Source organism: Carcharodon carcharias, chromosome 13 (genome assembly GCF_017639515.1).
Source record: "Carcharodon carcharias isolate sCarCar2 chromosome 13, sCarCar2.pri, whole genome shotgun sequence".
NCBI lineage: Eukaryota > Metazoa > Chordata > Chondrichthyes > Lamniformes > Lamnidae > Carcharodon > Carcharodon carcharias.
This window is the reverse complement of record NC_054479.1, coordinates 49,395,213-49,417,528: the sequence shown is the minus strand read 5'-3', so window position 1 is coordinate 49,417,528 and position 22,316 is coordinate 49,395,213. Positions and strand designations below refer to the sequence as shown.

At 41.6% G+C, this 22,316-nt stretch overlaps 1 protein-coding gene and 6 non-coding genes across 8 annotated transcripts; 6 read left to right on the top strand and 1 right to left on the bottom strand.

Moving 5' to 3' along the window:
• Nucleotides 1–293: 293 nt before the first annotated feature.
• LOC121286513 lies at nucleotides 294–400 on the top strand. Its single transcript, XR_005944944.1, has one exon. It is a non-coding gene; the product is annotated as a U6 spliceosomal RNA (small nuclear RNA).
• Nucleotides 401–2,055: 1,655 nt separating this feature from the next.
• Nucleotides 2,056–2,162, top strand: LOC121286631. The gene has a single exon (XR_005945030.1). It is a non-coding gene; the product is annotated as a U6 spliceosomal RNA (small nuclear RNA).
• Nucleotides 2,163–3,816: 1,654 nt separating this feature from the next.
• Nucleotides 3,817–3,923, top strand: LOC121286610. Its single transcript, XR_005945013.1, has one exon. It is a non-coding gene; the product is annotated as a U6 spliceosomal RNA (small nuclear RNA).
• Nucleotides 3,924–5,578: 1,655 nt separating this feature from the next.
• On the top strand, nucleotides 5,579–5,685 carry LOC121286630. Its single transcript, XR_005945029.1, has one exon. It is a non-coding gene; the product is annotated as a U6 spliceosomal RNA (small nuclear RNA).
• Nucleotides 5,686–7,341: 1,656 nt separating this feature from the next.
• Nucleotides 7,342–7,448, top strand: LOC121286564. Its single transcript, XR_005944989.1, has one exon. It is a non-coding gene; the product is annotated as a U6 spliceosomal RNA (small nuclear RNA).
• Nucleotides 7,449–16,180: 8,732 nt separating this feature from the next.
• On the bottom strand, nucleotides 16,181–20,858 carry LOC121285468 (dual specificity protein phosphatase 18-like). 2 transcript variants are annotated; one of them, XM_041201916.1, is made up of 3 exons: nucleotides 20,625–20,858; nucleotides 19,817–20,040; nucleotides 16,181–17,672 (listed from the first exon to the last, which is right to left on the bottom strand). In XM_041201916.1, exon 3 carries the CDS (start codon nucleotides 17,617–17,619, stop codon nucleotides 17,032–17,034), a length of 588 nt encoding a protein of 195 aa, XP_041057850.1. In that variant the 5' UTR covers nucleotides 17,620–17,672; nucleotides 19,817–20,040; nucleotides 20,625–20,858; the 3' UTR covers nucleotides 16,181–17,031. The 2 variants fall into 2 exon arrangements, with proteins under 2 accessions (XP_041057850.1, XP_041057849.1); XM_041201915.1 differs by lacking the exon at nucleotides 19,817–20,040 and having other exon boundaries at nucleotides 20,625–20,854.
• A 292-nt stretch (nucleotides 20,859–21,150) lies between these two features.
• Nucleotides 21,151–21,257, top strand: LOC121286548. Its single transcript, XR_005944974.1, has one exon. It is a non-coding gene; the product is annotated as a U6 spliceosomal RNA (small nuclear RNA).
• The last annotated feature ends 1,059 nt before the right edge of the window (nucleotides 21,258–22,316 follow it).

Sequence of the window (22,316 nt, the reverse complement as noted above, 5' to 3'; positions counted from 1 at the left end):
ATGCTGAAAGCATTGACTTCACCAGCAAGTTCGAAGAGGGAGCTGTGACCTGCGGAAACGGGCGACCAGAATGCTTTGTATTTACATGTGACTTAATGTCAGTGTGTATGTTTGGAAGCCCCAAAATTTAAGAGTCCCAGTGTGCTTGTAGCACAATTTGTTTGATGCATTATTCTGTAGCAGAACGTTAATGTACAGTTGAAGAAAACTTAATCAAGGTAATAAAGTCAGTGCAGCCAAAAAGCATGTTGAATATTGAGCATTAATAAGGCGCTGATCCTGGGCGCCAGATTGTGCTCGCTTCGGCAGCACATATATTAAAATTGGAACGATACAGAGAAGATTAGCATGGCCCCTGCGCAAGGATGACACGCAAATTCGTGAAGCGTTCCATATTTTAGACTTGCAAAGCAATTCACCTTTTGCAGAACATCCACAATTTGCCCGCTTTTTAAAAACCATCATAATACAATCCAATATCTTTATTCAGTTCCTCGTTTACCTCACTCAATTCAACCTGTTCATTCCACAGATTTGTCGAAGGTCCAGATTTCTCACTTTTAAATGGGCACTTGAGATATTAAAACATTAAATAATTGACACTTATTGATTGGCATAACAGCAGAATGTCACAGATGCTAAAAAATCGATAAGCAGTGCAAAAAACGCTGATAAAGGACACGCGGACAATTCGACGTCTCGGGAATTCGGCGCGTGAGAAAAGCTCCTGGACGACAAGGCTGTGGAGAAAATCACCAGTAGAGAGTTCTGCTGGGAAGAGCACATTCAAATGGACTGACTCCAGTTCAGGAAAGAGCGTAATGGTTGCTGGAAAAGGGAAAATGGCTGTTCATAATGTATTGGAAGATGTGGGATAAGATTTGGAGAATGGGAATGGCGTTTTAATGCAAGGAAAATAATAAAAGAATAGGAGTTTAACTGAAATAGAAACCTAAAGTGCTGGAAAATCTCCGCTGGTCTGTGAGAAACTGTGGTGAGAGAAGTCGATTCGAATCTGCTTCTTCAGAGCAGTTTAACTGAATTGGAAGTGGAGATGAGAGTTTCTCTGTGACAGCTTCAGGGGTACACTGTGCCTGTGAACTGATCCAGGAAATGTGAATTGACTTTGTGAGTTGTGTGTGTGTGGGATTAAATATAGCTGCGCGATTGAAAAGGTACTTTCTGTTAAATGATGGTCAGGTACAAAGCCAAAATGTAAGTTTAGCTCGGATTGTTGTTTAGATACTTTTAAAAGATTTATTTATTTGAATTATCAAAGTGCTTAAAGTCATCTAGACGACATGATTAACTATAATGTAAAATTCCACCGATTAACTGGGACTATTGTCCCAATTGCACGGAAAAAATCATTGGCTGAGCACTTTGCTTCAATAGTGGTTAATTATGCGGAACATTCCTCCAGCTAAAGTTACAAAGTCTGGATCAATCTCTTGTTTTCATGTGTCAGGGTTGTTCTTGAGCTTTTGGCTTTCTAGATGGCTGCGTTCCCTTTCGTGAAGCTGTTGCTATATTTCACAAACTCATTTCTGTTGGCAGCTATGACATGTCCGACATGCAGAATTCTTTGTTGATTCTTGCACCCATGTGCACGCCACTTGAGTGGGGCTGTAGCTTTGAAGACTGACATTGGACACTACATAGTTGGTAAACGACAAGGTGTTTTCAGCCAAGAGCAGTCGTGTGCTAACTGCTCTGGAAATGTTTGAAAGGATCCCTTGCTGGCCTGTCTGGCTTCATCGTGACGCTTAAAGCATTGATTTCACCAGCAAGTTCGAAGAGGGAGCTGTGACCTGCGGAAACGGGCGACCAGAATGCTTTGCATTTACATGTGACTTAATGTGAGTGTGTATGTTTGGAAGCCCCAAAATTTAAGAGTCCCAGTGTGCTTGTAGCACAATTTGTTTGATGCATTATTCTGTAGCAGAACGTTAATGTACAGTTGAAGAAAACTTAATCAAGGAAATAAAGTCAAAGCAACCAAAAAGCATGTTTAATATTGAGCATTAATAAGGCGCTGATACAGGGCGCTGATTTGTGCTCGCTTCGGCAGCACATATATTAAAATTGGAACGATACAGAGAAGATTAGCATGGCCCCTGCGCAAGGATGACACGCAAATTCGTGAAGCGTTCCATATTTTAGACTTGCAAAGCAATTCACCTTTTGCAGAACATCCACAATTTGCCCGCTTTTTAAAAACCATCATTATACAATCCAATATCTTTATTCAGTTCCTCGTTTACCTCACTCAATTCAACCTGTTCATTCCACAGATTTGTCGAAGGTCCAGATTTCTCACTTTTAAATGGGCACTTGAGATATTAAAACATTAAATAATTGACACTTATTGATTGGCATAACAGCAGAATGTCACAGATGCTAAAAAATCGATAAGCAGTGCAAAAAACGCTGATAAACGACACGCGGACAATTCGACGTCTCGGGAATTCGGCGCGTGAGAAAAGCTCCTGGACGACACGGCTGTGGAGAAAATCACCAGTCGAGAGTTCTGCTGGGAAGAGCACATTCAAGTGGACTGACTCCAGTTCAGGAAAGAGCGTAATGGTTGCTGGAAAAGGGAAAATGGCTGTTCATAATGTATTGGAAGATGTGGGATAAGATTTGGAGAATGGGAATGGCGTTTTAATGCAAGGAAAATAATAAAAGAATAGGAGTTTAACTGAAATAGAAACCTAAAGTGCTGGAAAATCTCCGCTGGTCTGTGAGAAACTGTGGTGAGAGAAGTCGATTCGAATCTGCTTCTTCAGAGCAGTTTAACTGAATTGGAAGTGGAGATGAGAGTTTCTCTGTGACAGCTTCAGGGGTACACTGTGCCTGTGAACTGATCCAGGAAATGTGAATTGACTTTGTGAGTTGTGTGTGTGTGGGATTAAATATAGCTGCGCGATTGAAAAGGTACTTTCTGTTAAATGATGGTCAGGTACAAATCCAAAATTTTGCTTGAGCTCGGATTGTTGTTTAATACTTTTAAAAGATTTATTTATTTGAATTATCAAAGTGCTCGATGTCAAGTAGACGACATGATTAATTATAATGTAAAATTCGACCGATTAACTGTTACTATATTACCAGTTGCATGGAAATAATCATTGGCTGAACACTTTGCTTCAATAGTGGCTAATTATGCGGAACATTCCTCCAGCTAAAGTAACAAAGTCTGGATCAATCTCTTGTTTTCATGTGTCAGGGTTGTTCTTGAGCTTTTGGCTTTCTAGATGGCTGCGTTCCCTTTCGTGAAGCTGTTGCTATATTTCACAAACTCATTTCTGTTGGCAGCTATGACATGTCCGACATGCAGAATTCTTTGTTGATTCTTGCACCCATGTGCACGCCACTTGAGTGGGGCTGCAGCTTTGAAGACTGACATTGAACACTACATAGTTGGTAAACGACAAGGTGTTTTCAGCCAAGAGCGCTCGTGTGCTAACTGCTCTGGAAATGTTTGAAAGGATCCTTTGCTGGCCTGTCTGGCTACATCGTGATGCTGAAAGCATTGACTTCACCAGCAAGTTCGAAGAGGGAGCTGTGACCTGCGGAAACGGGCGACCAGAATGCTTTGCATTTACATGTGACTTAATGTCAGTGTGTATGTTTGGAAGCCCCAAAATTTAAGAGTCCCAGTGTGCTTGTAGCACAATTTGTTTGATGCATTATTCTGTAGCAGAACGTTAATGTACACTTGAAGAAAACTTAATCAAGGAAATAAAGTCAGTGCAACCAAAAAGCATGTTGAATATTGAGCATTAATAAGGCGCTGATCCTGGGCGCTGATTTGTGCTCGCTTCGGCAGCACATATATTAAAATTGGAACGATACAGAGAAGATTAGCATGGCCCCTGCGCAAGGATGACACGCAAATTCGTGAAGCGTTCCATATTTTAGACTTGCAAAGCAATTCACCTTTTGCAGAACATCCACAATTTGCCCGCTTTTTAAAAACCATCATTATACAATCCAATATCTTTATTCAGTTCCTCGTTTACCTCACTCAATTCAACCTGTTCATTCCACAGATTTGTCGAATGTCCAGATTTCTCACTTTTAAATGGGCACTTGAGATATTAAAACATTAAATAATTGACACTTATTGATTGGCATAACAGCAGAATGTCACAGATGCTAAAAAATCGATAAGCAGTGCAAAAAACGCTGATAAACGACACGCGGACAATTCGACGTCTCGGGAATTCGGCGCGTGAGAAAAGCTCCTGGACGACAAGGCTGTGGAGAAAATCACCAGTAGAGAGTTCTGCTGGGAAGAGCACATTCAAATGGACTGACTCCAGTTCAGGAAAGAGCGTAATGGTTGCTGGAAAAGGGAAAATGGCTGTTCATAATGTATTGGAAGATGTGGGATAAGATTTGGAGAATGGGAATGGCGTTTTAATGCAAGGAAAATAATAAAAGAATAGGAGTTTAACTGAAATAGAAACCTAAAGTGCTGGAAAATCTCCGCTGGTCTGTGAGAAACTGTGGTGAGAGAAGTCGATTCGAATCTGCTTCTTCAGAGCAGTTTAACTGAATTGGAAGTGGAGATGAGAGTTTCTCTGTGACAGCTTCAGGGGTACACTGTGCCTGTGAACTGATCCAGGAAATGTGAATTGACTTTGTGAGTTGTGTGTGTGTGGGATTAAATATAGCTGCGCGATTGAAAAGGTACTTTCTGTTAAATGATGGTCAGGTACAAAGCCAAAATGTAAGTTTAGCTCGGATTGTTGTTTAGATACTTTTAAAAGATTTATTTATTTGAATTATCAAAGTGCTTAAAGTCATCTAGACGACATGATTAACTATAATGTAAAATTCCACCGATTAACTGGGACTATTGTCCCAATTGCACGGAAAAAATCATTGGCTGAGCACTTTGCTTCAATAGTGGTTAATTATGCGGAACATTCCTCCAGCTAAAGTAACAAAGTCTGGATCAATCTCTTGTTTTCATGTGTCAGGGTTGTTCTTGAGCTTTTGGCTTTCTAGATGGCTGCGTTCCCTTTCGTGAAGCTGTTGCTATATTTCACAAACTCATTTCTGTTGGCAGCTATGACATGTCCGACATGCAGAATTCTTTGTTGATTCTTGCACCCATGTGCACGCCACTTGAGTGGGGCTGCAGCTTTGAAGACTGACATTGGACACTACATAGTTGGTAAACGACAAGGTGTTTTCAGCCAAGAGCACTCGTGTGCTAACTGCTCTGGAAATGTTTGAAAGGATCCCTTGCTGGCCTGTCTGGCTACATCGTGATGCTGAAAGCATTGACTTCACCAGCAAGTTCGAAGAGGGAGCTGTGACCTGCGGAAACGGGCGACCAGAATGCTTTGCATTTACATGTGACTTAATGTCAGTGTGTATGTTTGGAAGCCCCAAAATTTAAGAGTCCCAGTGTGCTTGTAGCACAATTTGTTTGATGCATTATTCTGTAGCAGAACGTTAATGTACACTTGAAGAAAACTTAATCAAGGAAATAAAGTCAGTGCAACCAAAAAGCATGTTGAATATTGAGCATTAATAAGGCGCTGATCCTGGGCGCCAGATTGTGCTCGCTTCGGCAGCACATATATTAAAATTGGAACGATACAGAGAAGATTAGCATGGCCCCTGCGCAAGGATGACACGCAAATTCGTGAAGCGTTCCATATTTTAGACTTGCAAAGCAATTCACCTTTTGCAGAACATCCACAATTTGCCCGCTTTTTAAAAACCATCATTATACAATCCAATATCTTTATTCAGTTCCTCGTTTACCTCACAATTCAACCTGTTCATTCCACAGATTTGTCGAAGGTCCAGATTTCTCACTTTTAAATGGGCACTTGAGATATTAAAACATTAAATAATTGACACTTATTGATTGGCATAACAGCAAAATGTCACAGATGCTAAAAATCGATAAGCAGTGCCAAACACGCTGATAAACGACACGCGGACAATTCGACGTCTCGGGAATTCCGCGCGTGAGAAAAGCTCCTGGACGACAAGGCTGTGGAGAAAATCACCAGTAGAGAGTTCTGCTGGGAAGAGCACATTCAAATGGACTGACTCCAGTTCAGGAAAGAGCGTAATGGTTGCTGGAAAAATGAAATGGCTGTTCATAATGTATTGGAAGATGTGGGATAAGATTTGGAGAATGGGAATGGCGTTTTAATGCAAGGAAAATAATAAAAGAATAGGAGTTTAACTGAAATTGAAACCTAAAGTGCTGGAAAATCTCAGTTGGTCTTTGAGAAACTGTGGTGAGAGAAGTCGATTCGAATCTGCTTCTTCAGAGCAGTTTAACTGAATTGGAAGTGGAGATGAGAGTTTCTCTGTGACAGCTTCAGGGGTACACTGTGCCTGTGAACTGATCCAGGAAATGTGAATTGACTTTGTGAGTTGTGTGTGTGTGGGATTAAATATAGCTGCGCGATTGAAAAGGTACTTTCTGTTAAATGATGGTCAGGTACAAAGCCAAAATGTAAGTTTAGCTCGGATTGTTGTTTAGATACTTTTAAAAGATTTATTTATTTGAATTATCAAAGTGCTTAAAGTCATCTAGACGACATGATTAACTATAATGTAAAATTCCACCGATTAACTGGGTCTATTGTCCCAATTGCACGGAGAAAATCATTGGCTGAGCACTTTGCTTCAATAGTGGCTAATTATGCGGAAAATTCCTCCAGCTAAAGTAACAAAGTCTGGATCAATCTCTTGTTTTCATGTGTCAGGGTTGTTCTTGAGCTTTTGGCTTTCTAGATGGCAGCGTTCCCTTTCGTGAAGCTGTTGCTATATTTCACAAACTCATTTCTGTTGGCAGCTATGACATGTCCGAAATGCAGAATTCTTTGCTGATTCTTGCACCCTTGTGCACGCCTCTTGAGCAGGGCTGTAGCTGTGATGTCTGACATTGCACACTGCATTGTTGGTAAACGACAATGAGATTTTCAACCAAGAGCATTCGTGTGCTAACTACTCTGGAACTGTTTGAAGGGAACCCTTGCTGGCCTGTCTGGCTGCATCCTGATGCCGAATGTTTTGACTTCACTAGCATGTTCGAAGAGGGAGCTGTGACCTGGGGAAACTAGGCGAGCAGAATGCTTTGCATGGATATATGCTTTCCTGTCAGTGTGTATGTTTGGAAGCCCCGAAATTTAAAAGTCCCCTATTGTGGTTGTAGTACAATTAGTTTGATGTTTTATTCTGTAGCAGATCGTTAATGTACAACTGAAGAATAATTAACCAGAGGAAATTAAGACAGTGTAACCAAAAATGATGTTGAATATTGAGTTTGAATAAGATGCTGATCCTCAGCCCCAATTCGTGCTCGTTTCGGTGGCACATATACTAAAATTGGATTAATACAGATAAGATTAGCATGGCCCCTGCGCAAGGATGACACGCAAATTCGTAAAGGCTTTCATATTTTAGACTTTCAAACATTTCAACTTCTGCAGAACATTCACATTTTACCCGGTTTCAAAAACACAATCATCGCACAATCCAATATCTTTATTCAGCTCCTCCTTCACCTTACTCAATTCAACCTCTTCATTCCACAGATTTGTCGAACTTCCAGATTTCTCACTTTTAAATCGGACACATGAGATGTTTAAAACATTATTCCTTTGATATTTGTTGATTTACAAAGCAGTAAAATGTCACAGATGCTGCAAATCTAGAACCAAAACACAAAACACTGATAAAACTCAGCAAAGAGAAGTCGACATTTCGGGAATCCGTTGGAAGAGAAAAACTCCTGGACGACAAGGCTGTGGAGCAAATCACCACCAGAGCGTTCATGACTCCAGTTCAGGAAAGGGGAGTGTAATGGTTGCTGGGAAAGGGAAAATGGGATTAATAATGTTCTGGAAGATGTGGAATAAGATTTGGAGAATGTGAGTGGCGTTTTAATCCAAGGAAAATGATAAAAGAATACGAGTTGAACTGAAATAAAAACAGAAAATGCTGGGAAATCTCAACTGGTCTGTCAGAATCTGCGGCGAGAGAGGCACATTCGCGTCCCTATGACTCTTTTTCAGAGCAATTTATCTGGATTGTAAGTGGAGATGAGAGTTTCTCTGTGAAAGGTTCAAGGGGACAATGTGCCTGTGAAGTGTGGATTGACTTTGTGAGTTGTGTCTGGGATTAAATGTGGCTGTGAGATTGGATGGTTATAGTTAGTTAAATAAAAACAGAATTACCTGGAAAAACTCAGCAGGTCTGGCAGCATCGGCGGAGAAGAAAAGAGTTGACGTTTCGAGTCCTCATGACCCTTCGACAGAACTCAGTTAGTTAAATGATGGTCGGGTACAAACCAAATCGCACCTTTAGCTCGGATTGTTGTTAAGCACTTTTAAAAATGTATTTATTGTGAATTATGGAAGTGCTTAAAGTTAACCCAGAGGTATGATTAATTATAATGTCAAAATCCACCTTTTAACTGGGACCATTGTCCCAGATGCCTTGAAAAGATCATTGGTTTAGCGCTTTCCTTCAATATGGTCAATTATGTTGAACATTCCTCCAGCTAAAGCGACAAAGTATGTACCAACCACTTGTTTTCATTTGTCAGGGCTGTTCTTGAGTTTTTTTCTTTCTTTAGGGTTGCATTCCCTTTCGTGAAGCTGTTGCTACATTTCACAAACTCTCTTCTGTAGGCCGCTATGAAGTGATTGCCATGCAGAATTCGGTGTTGGGTGAATGGGGATTCTCCTCCACTTTGGGGGAGACTAAGCGTAGACTGGGTGCCCGCTTTGTGAAACGCCTTTGCTCAGTGTGCAAGCATGACTCAGGCCTTCCTGTCATTTGCCATTTGAAAGGTTGAAATGGATGCTGGAAAAGGGAGAATGGGGGTTAATAATGTCCTGGAAGATGTGAAATGCTCACATATCTGACCTTGACCTTTTAGCAGTTAAGTCCAATGCAAACTAGAGGAACAGTACCTTATCTTCCAATAAGGCACTTTACAGCCTTTTGGACTTAACATTGATTCAACAACTTCAGACCTTGAACTCTCTCCTCCATGTTTACCCTTTTTTGAATCCAATGTTTTGCTTTTACAGAGCACTGCCACTTGTTCTGCTAATAACACATTCTGCTATCTTATCTTTATGCCACTTATCAGCACCTTTATTATTTACTTCTATCATTATCACTCCCTTTGTCTTGTGTTCTTGACATATTTGTCAAAGTTCTTCTTAGCTCCCACTTATCCCTGGCCTTCTATTTTGCTCCACCACCTCTTAAACAGTATAAAATTAATCACATTTCGGCTTCTCTTTAGGTCTGAACAAAAGTCAAACGAACGCCGTGCATTATCTCTGTTCCTCTCTCCACAGAAGCTTCCAGAGCTGCTGAGCTTTTCCAGCATTTTCTGTTTTTATCACCAGATTCAACCTTCTTTTCACTTCACAACTTTGTCAGTCTTCCAGGTTTTACTCTTTTAAATCGGACATCTACAATATTTAAAATATTAAATCTCTAACAGCTTTTGGTTTATTAAAAGCTAAATACCACAGATGCTGCAAATCGAGAACAAAAACACAAAATGCCGATAAAACTCAGCCAAGACAAATCGACATTTCGGAATCCGGCGGAAGAGAAAAACTGCTGGACACCAAGGCTGTGGACCAAATCACCAGCAGTGTTCTGCTGGAAACAGCACATTCAAATGGATTGACTCCATTTCATGAAAGGTTGAAATGGATGCTGGAAAAGGGAGAATGGGGGTTAATAATGTGCTGGTCGATGTAAAATAAGCTTTGGGAGAAGAGGTGAGGAGGTGCGAGTGGCACTTTGACCAATCAAAAGGAAACAAGTGCCCCATCCTAACTGCATTAGAAGGGGAGATGCTAGTTTCTTTGTGGCAGGGCTGGGGTAACAGGTGCATCTGTGAACTGAGCAAAAGCTGTTGGCTAACTTTGTGAATTGGATGTGTGGGCGATTAGATGTGGATGTGTGACTGATTAAAATATATTTTCAGTATGTGATGGTCTGTTGAAAATCCAAACTGTAACTTTAATATTCATTTTCTTTTGGCTAAACACCATAACTCTATGAAAATGCTTCAGCTCAACCAGAATGTATCATTAACTTTAATGTAAAAATCCTAAAAATGGACCAAGCATTTTGTCTCTTCTCCAACACCACTGACTGGTTACCTGCATATCTACAGTCAGTCACAAATAGAATCATATAATGGTTATGACACAGAAGGAGGTCATTTGGCCCATCCTGTCCATGCTGTTGTCTGCAACAGCAATTCCCATTTAAATGCCACAATTGAATTTGCCTCTACCACACTCTCAAGCAGTGCATTCCAGGTCCTAATCACTTGCTGTGTCAAAAATCTTTTCATTGTGTTACCTTTGGTTCTTTTATCAATCGCCTTATACCACTGTCCTCTGGTTCTCAGCCCTTCTAGCAATGGGAACAGTTTATCTCTGTCTAGATCCCTGATGATTTTGAACACCTCCATTAAATCTCCTCTCAATCTCCTCCTTTCAAATCCTTCCTGATGTGTGGTACCCAGAACTGTACATAATGTTCCTTTGGAGACCAAAACAGTGTTTTATAAAGGTTAATTATAACTTCCAAGCTTTCGTATACTATGGCTCTATTTTTAAAGCCTTGCATGTCTTTTAACCTATCTCCAACCTACCCTGCTACCTTCAAAAATGTGTGCACATGTACCCACCGCCTCTCTGTTCCTGCTCCTCCTTTAGTATTGTGCCTTTTATTTTATATTACCTCCCCTTGTTTCTCCTACCAAAATGTATTCTCACTTCCGTGCATTCAATTACATCTGCCATGTGTCAGGTCATACTACCAGTCTGTCCATGTCCCCTTCAAGCCAATCACTATCATTCTTTGTTCCCTGTGCACCCAAGTCAAATCATTAACCTATGACAGAAAAGTGGCAGCCCTGATCATGGCCCCTGCAGAAACCCACTATATACCTTCTTCCAATCCAAAAAACAATATTCACGATTAGTCTGTTTCCTTTTCTCACCCAAGTTTGTATCCATGCTGCCATTGTTTTGTTTTATTCCATGGGCTTGCAACTTTGCTGCTGCCAATTCCTGTGGCACTTTAGCAAATGCATTTTAGTTGTCCACTTACACGGCACCAACCGCATTGCCCTAATCCACCATGTGTTACTTCATCAAAAAAACTCAATCAAGTTTGTTAAACACAAATGGCTTTTAAGAAATCCCTGCTGGCTTTCCTTAATTAATCCACACATGTCCAAGTGATTATCAATATTGCCCCAAATTATTATTTTTGAACAAAGGTGTAACATTAACAATTCTTCAGTCCTCTAGTACCACCCCTGTATCTAAGGAGAATTGGATGATTTTGGCCAGTGCGTCCTCAATTTTCACCCTTACTTCCTGCAGTAACTTCAAATACATCTCATTCGGTCCTGGTGACTTATCCACTTTAAGTAGAGCTAGCCATTATCAATTTTTAGACCATCCAGTATTTCTGTTATTTCCTGTTTCACTGTGACGTTGGCAGTGTCTTCTTCTTTGCTAAAGACAGATGTAAAGCACTCATTTAGTTCCTCAGCTGTCCCTCTACCTTCATGCATAGATTCCATTTTTGGTCCTTAAGCAGCCTCCCTTCATTTACTACCCTTTTCCTACTTAAATGCCTATAGAAGGCTTTTGAATTTTCCTTTTATATTAGCTGCCAGTCTCTTCTCAGATTATCTCTTTGCCTCTTATTTCCTTTTTCACTTCTCCTGAATTTTCTATTATCAGCCTGATTCTCACTTCTATTATCAACCTAATATCTGTCATACATGCCGTTTTCATGATTGACCTTACTCTCTATCTCTTTTGTCACCTAGGGAGCTCGGGGTTTGCTTGCCCTACCTGCCTCCCTCATTGGAATGTACCTCAACTGTTCTGAACCAGCTCTTCAAAGTTAGCATTGTCCCATTAGTTTTGCCCATATATCTCTGAGTCTAATTTACTTGGGCCTGATCTGTTCTCACCCCACTGAAATTCGCCCTCCTCCAATTAATTACTTTTTCTCTAGTTTGTTCCTTGTCCTTTTTCATAGCTAACCTAATCCTTATGAAACTATGATTAATGTAACCTAAATATTCCTCTACTGACAGTTGATCCACTTGACCCAGTTCAATCCCCAGAACCGGATTTAGCAATGTCTTTTTCATTGTTGGGCCAGAAACATTCTGATCAACTTAATCTGATCGAAAAGGAATAAAAGGCAGAGAATGCTAAGGCCACAGTGAGGAGTGTAGAATACCAAGGAGCAACACCAAGTGTACCTAAAATGAGGTGCCAACCTGGTGAAGCTACAACATAGGGCTTCTTGCATGCAAAACAGTGGAAACAGCATGCTATAGACAGAGAGAAATGATGTTGCAACCAAGAGGTCAGGTCAAAGCTCTGCAGTCCTGCCACATCCAGTCATGAATGGTGGTGGGAAATTAAACAATGAACTGGAAGAGGATAAAAGCAAAATACTGTGGAGGCTGGAAATCTGAACCAAAAACCAAAAATGCTGGAAAAGCTCAGCAGGTCTAGCAGCATCTGTCAAGAGAGAAACAGAGTTAATGTTTTGGGTCCGTATGGCCCTTCTTCAGAGCTGAAAAGAAGTGAAATGGGATGAAATTTATACTGTTTAAGGGGGGTGGAGCAGGTGGAGCTGGATAGAAGGCCCAGCGATAGCTGGGGACAAAGTAGGGATTGACAAAGATATCAAGAACTAAAGGACAAAGGGAGTGTTAATGGCAATGGTTAATGCTAAAAAAAAGGTGCTGATAGTGACATAAAGGTAAGAAAGCAGAATGTGATAATATCAGAACAAGGGTAACATTGTATGAAAGAACAACATGGAACAACTAACAGATGGCCCTGTAGGGGATGGGGTGGGGGAATGGGTGGTGGTGCAGAAAAAAGTATAGAAAATGGGGTAAAAGGGGGGGGGGGGGATAAAAATGGGGATAAAATCATGGATAAATGATTAAAAATAAAAATGTGGATTAAAAAAATGAATTTAGAAAAAAGGAGATTAAAAAAAAGGGGGTGAGGATGGAGGAGAGAGTTCATGGTCAGAAGTTGTTAAACCTAATGATCAGGCCAGAAGGCTGTAAAGGAGGTGCTGTGCCCCCAATTTGCATTGGGCTTCACTGGAACATTGCAGCAGGCCAAGAAAGGACATGTGGGCATGAGAGCAGGATGGTGTGTTGAAATGGCAAATGATTGGAAGGTCTGGGTCATACTTGCGCACAAACCAGAGATGTTCCGCAAAGCGGTCACACTGTCTGCGTTTGGTCTCCCTGATATAGAGACCATCACATTGGGAGCAGCGGATGCAGTAGACCAGATTGAAAGAGGTGCAAGTGAAGTACTGCATCATCTGAAAGAAGTGTTTGGGCCCTTGAACAGTGAGGAGGAAGGAAGTAAAGGGGCAGGTGTTGCACCTTCTGCAATTGCATGGGAAGATGCTCCGGAAAGGGGATGAGATGCTGGGAAAATGGAGGGGTGCACCAGTGTGTTCCGGGGTGGGGGGGGGGGGGCGAGGTGGCAGTGGTGGTGGGGCCATGGTCCCTACGGAATGCTGATGGGGTGGGGGGAGGTGAGGGGAGAAGTGTTTGGTGGTGGCATCATACTGGAGTTGGCAGAAAAGGCAGAGGATGATCCTTTGAATGTGGCGGCTGGTGGGGTGAAAATTGAGGACAAGGGGGGCCCTATCATGTTTCTGGGAGGGGGGTAGAAGGTGTGAGGGCAGAGGCATAGGAGATGGATCGGACATGGCTGAAGGCCCTGTCAACCACAGTGAGGGGTAAATCCCTACAGGGCCATCTGTTACTTGTTCCATGTTGTTCTTTCACATAATGCTGCCTTTGTTCTGCTATTATCACATGCTGCTTTCTTACCTTTAGTACACTGTTATCACCTTTTGTAGCACTAACCATGCCATAAACATTCCCTTTGTCCTTTAGTTCATGATATCTTTGTCAATCCCTCCTTTGTCCTCACCTATCATTGGGCCTCCTATCCAGCTCCAGCTGCCCCAATCCCCTTAAACAGTATAAACTTCATCACATTTCCACTTCTCTTCAGCTCTGAAGAAGAGTCATACGGACCTGAAATGTTAACTCTGTTTCTCTCTCCACAGATGCTGCTAGGCCTGCTGAGTTTTTCCCAGCATTTTCTGCTTTTGTAACTGGAAGAAGAGGTTGTTCCATGAATATTTCCATCCTCAGTAATGGTATAGCCCAGTGTGTGAGCGCAAAAGATGAGGCTGAAGCATTTTCAACCATCTTCAGCCAGATGTGCTGAATGGATGATCCATCTTGGCCTCCCCTTGATGTCCCCATATCACAGAAGCCATTACTCAGCCAACTTGATTCGCTCCAAGTGAGATCAAGAAATGGCTGAGTGCCTTGGGTACAGAAGAGACTATGGCCAAACAACATCCTAGCTTTTGTACTGAAGACTTGTCCTCTAGAACTAGCTGTGCCTCGAGCCAAGCTGTTCTAGAGATTACTACCCTGAAATCTACTTCACAAAGTGGAAGATCACCCAGGTATGCCTGAGTCCCTTAATATCCTATAATCTATCGATAGTTGCCTTTGTTATTGCTCACAACCCTCTGAGGTACTGAATTCTAAAGATTCATGAAGGAATTTCTCATCTCAATCATCAAAGGTTGACTTCTGATTCTGGAACTGTTAACCCTTGTTCGCGACTTGGGGAAACATGATTTGCCTTTATCAGCCTACTCTCAATTTTCAGCAAGGCAATGGAAAGCTCATTGGCAGCACTTAATCACCAATAACCCGTTCATGGATAAAAGCAAAATACTACGGATGTTGGGAATCTGAAACAAAAACAAAAATTGCTGGAAAAACTCAGCAGGTCTGACAGCATCTGTGCAGAGGAAGACAGAGTTAAGGTTTCGAGTCTGTATGACTCTCCATCAGAACTAAAGAGGAATAGAAATGTGGTGAAATATAAGCTGTTTAAGGGTGGGTGGGAAAGGTGGAGCTGGATAGAGGCCAGTGATGGGTGGAGGCATAGGAGAGATTGCCAAAGATGGCAAGATGTGTTTGACATCTTTGGCAATCTCTTCTTTGTCTCCACCTATCACTGGCCCTCTATCCAGCTCCACCTTTCCCACCCACCCTTAAACCACTTATGGATGCTCAGTTTGGGTTCCATTAGGACAATTCGGCTTCTAGAGCAGATTACAGCCTTAGTCAAAATATGGACAAAAAAGTTCAATTCCAGCAGTGAGGTGAGTGACTGCCCTTGACATTAAGGCAGCATTTAACAGAGTGTGGCCTCAAGGGGCTATATTAAAAGTGAAGTCAATGGGAACTGGGGAAACTTTCCACTGGCTGAAGTCATACGTAGCATAAAGGAAAATGGTTGTGGTTGTTGAAGGCCAATCACCTCAGCCTTAGGACTTCACTGCAGGAATTCCAAAGTGTGGTGTACTAGACCCAAACATCTTCAGTTGCTTTGTTAATGATCTTCTACTCATCATAATGTCAGAAGTAGGGATGTTCACTGATGATTGCAGTATTCATCTCCAGTTGCAACTCCTCAGATAAAGATGGCACCCATTCACCGCTTTAAACATTCACTTCCTCCACCACCAGCGGACGTGGCCACCAAGTGTATCATCTACAAGATGGACTGCAGCAATTTATCAGGTTGTCATCAACAACATCTAGCAAATCCATGACCTCTACCACCCACAAAAAGGGCAGCAGTTGCACGGGAACACCATGACCTCCAAGTTCCCCTCCAAGTCACACACCATCTTGAATTGGAAATATTGCTGTTCTTTATCCTTGCTGAGTCAAAATTTTGGAATTCTCTTCCTAAAAGCACCTTGGGAGTACCTTCACTACGACTGTAGCAGATCAAGGAGGCAGTTCACTGCCACCTTCTCCAAGGCAATTAAGGTTGGGTAATGAATGGTGGCCTTGCCAGCAACATCCACATCCCATGAATGAATAAAAACATATGGCTGGGCAGTCAGTGGTTGAAGAAGGAAATTAAACTTTCAACCATGACTCTTCCTACCGTCAAAGACCCTCCTAAAGATTAACCATAACTTTGTCCTTTCGATACTAAGAGTCCATTCCAGTTCTGACAAAAAACACTATTACTTTATATTGTATTTTTTATTACCTTATTACAGATTATTATTACTCCATCACCAAAATTTAATGTTAAATGTAGGTACCATACAAAAAGTAGGCAGTTAAAAACACATTATATTTGTGTAGTTTGTAAAAATAGTTCCAAACTTATTTTGGTTTTGTCTTACTCCAAGGTGTGCTGCAATTTATTAAGCCTAGCTCTGTAAAATTAGAATTAAATTTAAAATTGAATGCAATGTACACAAGAAAACTGTTCAAGTATACTCGAATACAAGTCTATAATTGCATGTCTTAGTTTGGATCACAAGAGGTGCTTGAGCGAGTTTATCTTACACAAGGATATATCCTCTCAATGCAGCCAATTCTCCAAAGACAGTACATCCGACAGAAGCTGAGATACATTATAATGGCAGCTTTACCTCCGGAATCCTAGGGTTATTGAAAGGTCCAACTGCAGATTTTGAACCAATAACTGACCAGCAGCAAAGCTAGGGGAAAAGAAGATTCAAATCAGCAGCAGCCAGGACTGACTGCAGAAGGGAGATGTTCCACTTAAATATCATCACACTGGTTGATCAGAACAAGAGCGGGTGAGAATGGGGTATTTGAAATGAGAGTAGTGGAGAGAAAATATTTGTGGACCCCAGACATTATAAAGAACAACATTTTAATGTATAGGAGCTTTCTGAAGTTGACCCTTAACTTGCATGAGGGCCATGGAATCTTTGGGCCAATTTTGTGTGATACTTAAAATGTTATCTTATCCATGGATATCTTTATGGGCAAACATGTACAGTAGTAACTTATAGCACAAACATACTGAGACAAAATAAACATTATGCATTGGATGTACAGTATCAACAAGGAATCATTCCTCTTGTTGTTTCTTCATATATGTCTGGGATAACTCCCAGTGGTGACATCACCATTTTGATGCTAGTTTTTCCAAAGAGCCTATCTTCATACTCAATCAGCTGCTTCCAGAATCCGTTATTTGGCCTAATTATAGGCCTGCATGCCCTCAGCCAAGCATGAGCCTCAAGCAGAGACATGTGGCAGTACTTCATGAGGTAAGCAAGGCACAAAGTGGCAGATCTACTGACTCCTGCAATACAGTGTAGCAATGTTCGTCCATGCAATTTTCCAACAAGGTGGATTTTGTCTGCCACCATGTCAAAGTACTCAGTTAACTGTGAACTGGGAGAATCTACAATAGGAATATTAATATATTCAGTGCCTGGAAATGTAGAGCTGATCACCTCTGGCATCACACTGATCATACACGTGACTCCACTGGCCTGCAAGAGACTCTGGTTGTGTGAAGCAACAGCATTGCTTAAATATAAACTGTGCGTAATCTGAGTCAGGCCCGAGAGTCTTGGTTTGGGTTGTACAGAGTGAAGTGATGAACAGCTTCTCATTGTTGAGTGGGGAATCAAATCCATTACAAATAGAACATTAGGTTTTCTTCAAACCTTTGGCACAACATTCGAGTTGTCTAGAAAGGAAAAAGAGTTAAAGTGCCAATTAGAGGAGAAGAAATGATAGATTCTGACCAGTGAATAATATTCATTTGGATGATCCTGACTGTATGGAAGACAACAACTTTTAATGATATAGCACTTTTAACATAGTAAAACATCTTAAGATGCTTCATAGGAATGTTATCAGATAAAATTTCACATATAAGATATTATCACAGGTGACCAAAAATGCGGTAAAAGAGATAGATTAAGGAGCATCTTAAAGAGAAGAGGAGAGGTAAAAAGGTTTAAAGAAGGACTTTCAGTGCTTGTGGCCTAGAATACTGAATTCACAGCTGCCAATGATGGGGTGAAAGAAATCAGGGATGCACAAAAAGCCAAAAGTGGAAAAATTCAGTGTTCTCTGTGGGCTGTAGGAGATTACAGAGAAAAGTTGGGGGCGGCTGGGGTTAAACCCATGCATAGAATTTAAAAATGGCAATTACCAAAATGTGGGGAAGAAATAAAATGGATTGATTTCATTTGTGAATACCGCAGTAAATACCTTCCATCATCTAATGGACAACATGCAGGGCTAATGCAAATCTAGGATTAGTAAGCATGAATTGCGAAATAAAACATCAGTGGCATTGGAAAATAATCCAGAATAAATTTAAAAAAGCTTCATAAAATATTGTGGAAAGAAAGGCAAGATGATCCACTGGGGAGAATACGAAACTTCAAAAGGTCATCAGAAAAGTATCAAAAAATCAAGGAGACAACTGGATACAAATACAGCTGAAGTTGATAAAAGCAACAGCAGGGAAAATGCAAGAACATTAATGGGTGTCAAGATATTAACCGTCATTTGTTCAATATTGTTAATTGCAAAGGGATTTCACATTCCATGTTTGTTAGCAATATTGCTTTATCACAATGTCTGAAATATATTCCAGGTGGTTAAAAGAAGCAAGGGAGGAAATAGTGGAGTGTCTAGCAATCAAATTTCAACCTTCTCAGGCTACATGACAGGTGCCAAGAGATTGAAGGACTGCCAATGTTATACCATTGTTTAAAGCAGTACAGGAAGGGATAATCTGAGTGATTATTGGTCAGTTAGTTTAACTTTGATTGCGAACAAATTACTGAAATCAATTCTAAGGGACAGTATAATCCTTCATTCAGAAAAGCATAGATTAATCAAGGAAAGTGAGCAAGAATTTTTAAGGCTAGGCCATGTCTAATTAACTTGATTGAATTGAGGAGGTGACAAATAGGGCTGGAGGGCAACGGATGCAGTCTACATGGATTTTAGCATAGCCCACATGGCAGACTGGTCAAAAAAGTAAAAGTTTTGGGTCCAAGACAGACCAGCAAATTGGATCCAAAATTGGTTTAGTGGCAGAAAGCAAGGATAATGCTTTTGGGACTGGAAGGCTGTTACCAGTGGAATTCTGCAGGATTAAGTACTCAGTCCCTTGCTTTTTGTAGATTATGTTAATGAATTAGACTCAAATATATAGAGGATGATAAACAAAATGACCGAGGATACAAAATTGGCCATGTGATTGGCAGTGAGGGGGAAAGTTTTAGACTGTAGGAAGAAATAGATGGTCCAGTCAGTTGGGGAGAGAAGTGAATTTGGAACTCAATCTGTTTTGGGAGATGTAACAAGGTAACGGAATAAACAACAAATGGGAGGTTGCTGAGCACTGTGGAGGAACAAGGGAAACCTGAAGTGTATACCCATCAATCCTTATAACTATCAGGACATGTCGACAAGACGGCTAAGAAGGCATATTTATTAGTCAAGGTACGGGATACAAGAGCAGGGATATTATCCCAGAACGACATATAGCACTAGCTAGATCACAGCTTCAGTTTACCACATTACACGAGAGATGTGATTGCACTGGAGAGGGTGCAGAGGAGATTTACGAGAATGTTGCCAGGACTAGAAAATTTTAATCGAAGATTGACTCGCCTGGGTTGTTTCACTTGGAAATGAGACAGCTTGGATGGGGTGGGAGGGACTTAGTTGAGGTACATAAAACTATAAGGGGTGAGATAAAGTAAATAGAGATGACCTACTTAACTTAGTAGAAGAGGTTAAAAACCACACAGATTTAAAGTAATTGGTAGAAGGATTTGAGAGGAGATGAGCAGACATTTTATTTACCCAGGGGGTGGTAGGGACCTGGAACTTGCTGCCTGAAAGGGTGGTAGAGGCAGAAATTCTCATCACATTTAAAAAGTACTTGGATGTCTACTTGAAGCGCTGTGACCTGCAACACTATAAACTGAGTGCAGGGAAGTGGAATTCGGCTGGGCAGCTTTTCACCAACCAACAAGGACACAATGGGTCAAATGGTCTCCTTCCGAGTTGCAAATTTTCTATGATTCCTAAATGTGAAATGGACATATGATGCAAAATTATTCAGTGTATTTTATGTAAAAACTATACACTATAAATGGTTCCTAAACTGTTTAAAATATTAAATTGCATACATTACATCCAACAGTTGCTTCAATGGCAATTATCTATAACATTCTTTATCACCCTTACCAAACAACCAACAAATTGCATTTATATAGTGTCTTTAACTCAAAATAGCATCTCAAGGCCTTTCACAAAAACAGAATCAGGCAAGATAATGAAAGAGGCATGAGTGAGAGTTTGTTTAGGGGTAAATTGTAAGGAATGCGGTACTGAGAGGGACATGGAAGTTTGGATGGACTTGCCAGAGTTTAAGACTGAGGCAGCTAAAGGAACAGCGCCAATGGCAGCACCAAGGGGGCAGAGCTGATGGAGGAAAAGGCCTGGGCCTAGGGCAAGCCTGATGTTTCCATGGGAAAGGCAACATCGCGCTTTCACGCCCCTCAGCCAGACTGGCAAAAAGGACTGCAGTGGCCCCACCGCCGTCGCCACTCGTTCCGGGGCTGCGAGCCTCCAACCTCGACCCTCACTCCCGCTCCCCGTCACTCACCCTGGTTCAAAGCAGCAGGAGGCTTCGCCCACCGTGTCTGGCCCAGCAACAGGCCCTGCCTCGACCCCCAGCCCAGCAACAGGCCCCGCCCTCCGGGTCGAGCTCAGGAACATACCCCGCCGGTTAGGCCTCGCCCACCGTGTCTGGCCCAGCAACAGACCCCGCCCTTCGGGTCGAGCTCAGGAACATACCCCTGCCGCTAGGCCTCGCCCACCGGGTCTGGCCCAGCAAACGGCCCCGCCCACCGAGCCAAGCCGCGCGCGACCTGAAGCACCGCCCACCCGTCTGATCTACATTTATCCACCATAATCCTCTGCGGTAAAACTCTACTTTGAATAGTTACCTGAAAGAACCAAAATAATAAAAGTAGAGATTTATCGGTTTAGATTGTGTGCACTTTGTGAATAAAGTGATGGTAACCTTTCCATTTAAAAGGCAACAAAAAAAAAAAACCCTGCCACCACCATCATTGTAAAGTATTTAGATTAATGAAGCTTTATAAAGTACTGGGTCCTTACAAGCTACTGTGCTCGCTTCGGCAGCACATATACTAAAATTGGAACGATACAGAGAAGATTAGCATGGCCCCTGCGCAAGGATGACACGCAAATTCGTGAAGCGTTCCATATTTTACACTTTTTCTGCAAAATTTGCACGTTTGTTGCTGTTTCACGTTGATTTCCCAATACTAATTATCTTGCAATGACGAGCTCTTAATTTACCCTCCCCATCCTAAATTTAGTTCATCCTTATTCTCCATGTGCAACAAATCTGTCAGTAAGTTTTAACAAGTGGCAGATACTCTCCGAAATTGATCGCATGAAGTCAGAACAACAGCTTGTATTTCTAAAGTCGTTTAACAAGTAAAATTCCAGAATCATTAACCAACAAAATTTCATACAGAGTAATGGGATTTTAGGACCTGTGCCCTAAAGTAAAATATGTTGGGATTTAAGGAGTGTCTTAAAGGTGGATGAGTGTAGTAATTATGGGTTTATTTAGTGTGCAATGTACCTTTAAGAATAATACTTGCTCAGGAAGACCATATGATCTGTAGTAATCAATAGGAGAGTCGCTGGGCTACCTCAGATGTCTAGTGCAGAGACAGAGTTGAAACTACACATGTAGTTGCTGCTGAGTATATTGTGAATAAACTTAATGTTCCCACCCAATGAAATCTAGTGCAGAAGAGCCTGAAACAACAAATTCAGACATTTATCATTGTTTAATCTGAAGGTTGAAAAGGCAGAACCAAACACCTCCCTCTCCCTCCCAGAACAATGATAGGGTCTCCTTTGTCCTCACTTATCAACCCACCAGCCTCCTCATTCAAAGGATCATCCTCCGCCATTTCTGCCAACTCCAGCATGATGCCACCACCAAACACATCTTTCCTTCACCCCTCCTGGCAGCATTCCACAGGGATCGTTCCCTCAGGGACACCTGGTCCACTACTCCATCAGCTCCTACACCTCAACCTCCTCCTATGGCACCTTCCCATGCAACCGCAGAAGGTGCAACACCTGCCCCTTTACTTAACCCATCCTCACCGTCCAAGGGCCTAAACATTCCTTTGAAGTGAAGCAGCATTTCACTTGCATTTCCCTCAATTTGGTCTACTGCATTCGCTGCTCCCAATGCAGTCTCCTCTACATTGAAGAGACCAAACGCAGACTGGATGACCGCTTTGCG

What these genes read in the sequence shown, in the direction of transcription:
- LOC121285468 (XM_041201916.1), bottom strand. Translation starts at nt 17,619, where the DNA reads ATGGATTTGATTCCCCACTCAACAATGAGAAGCTGTTCATCACTTCAC.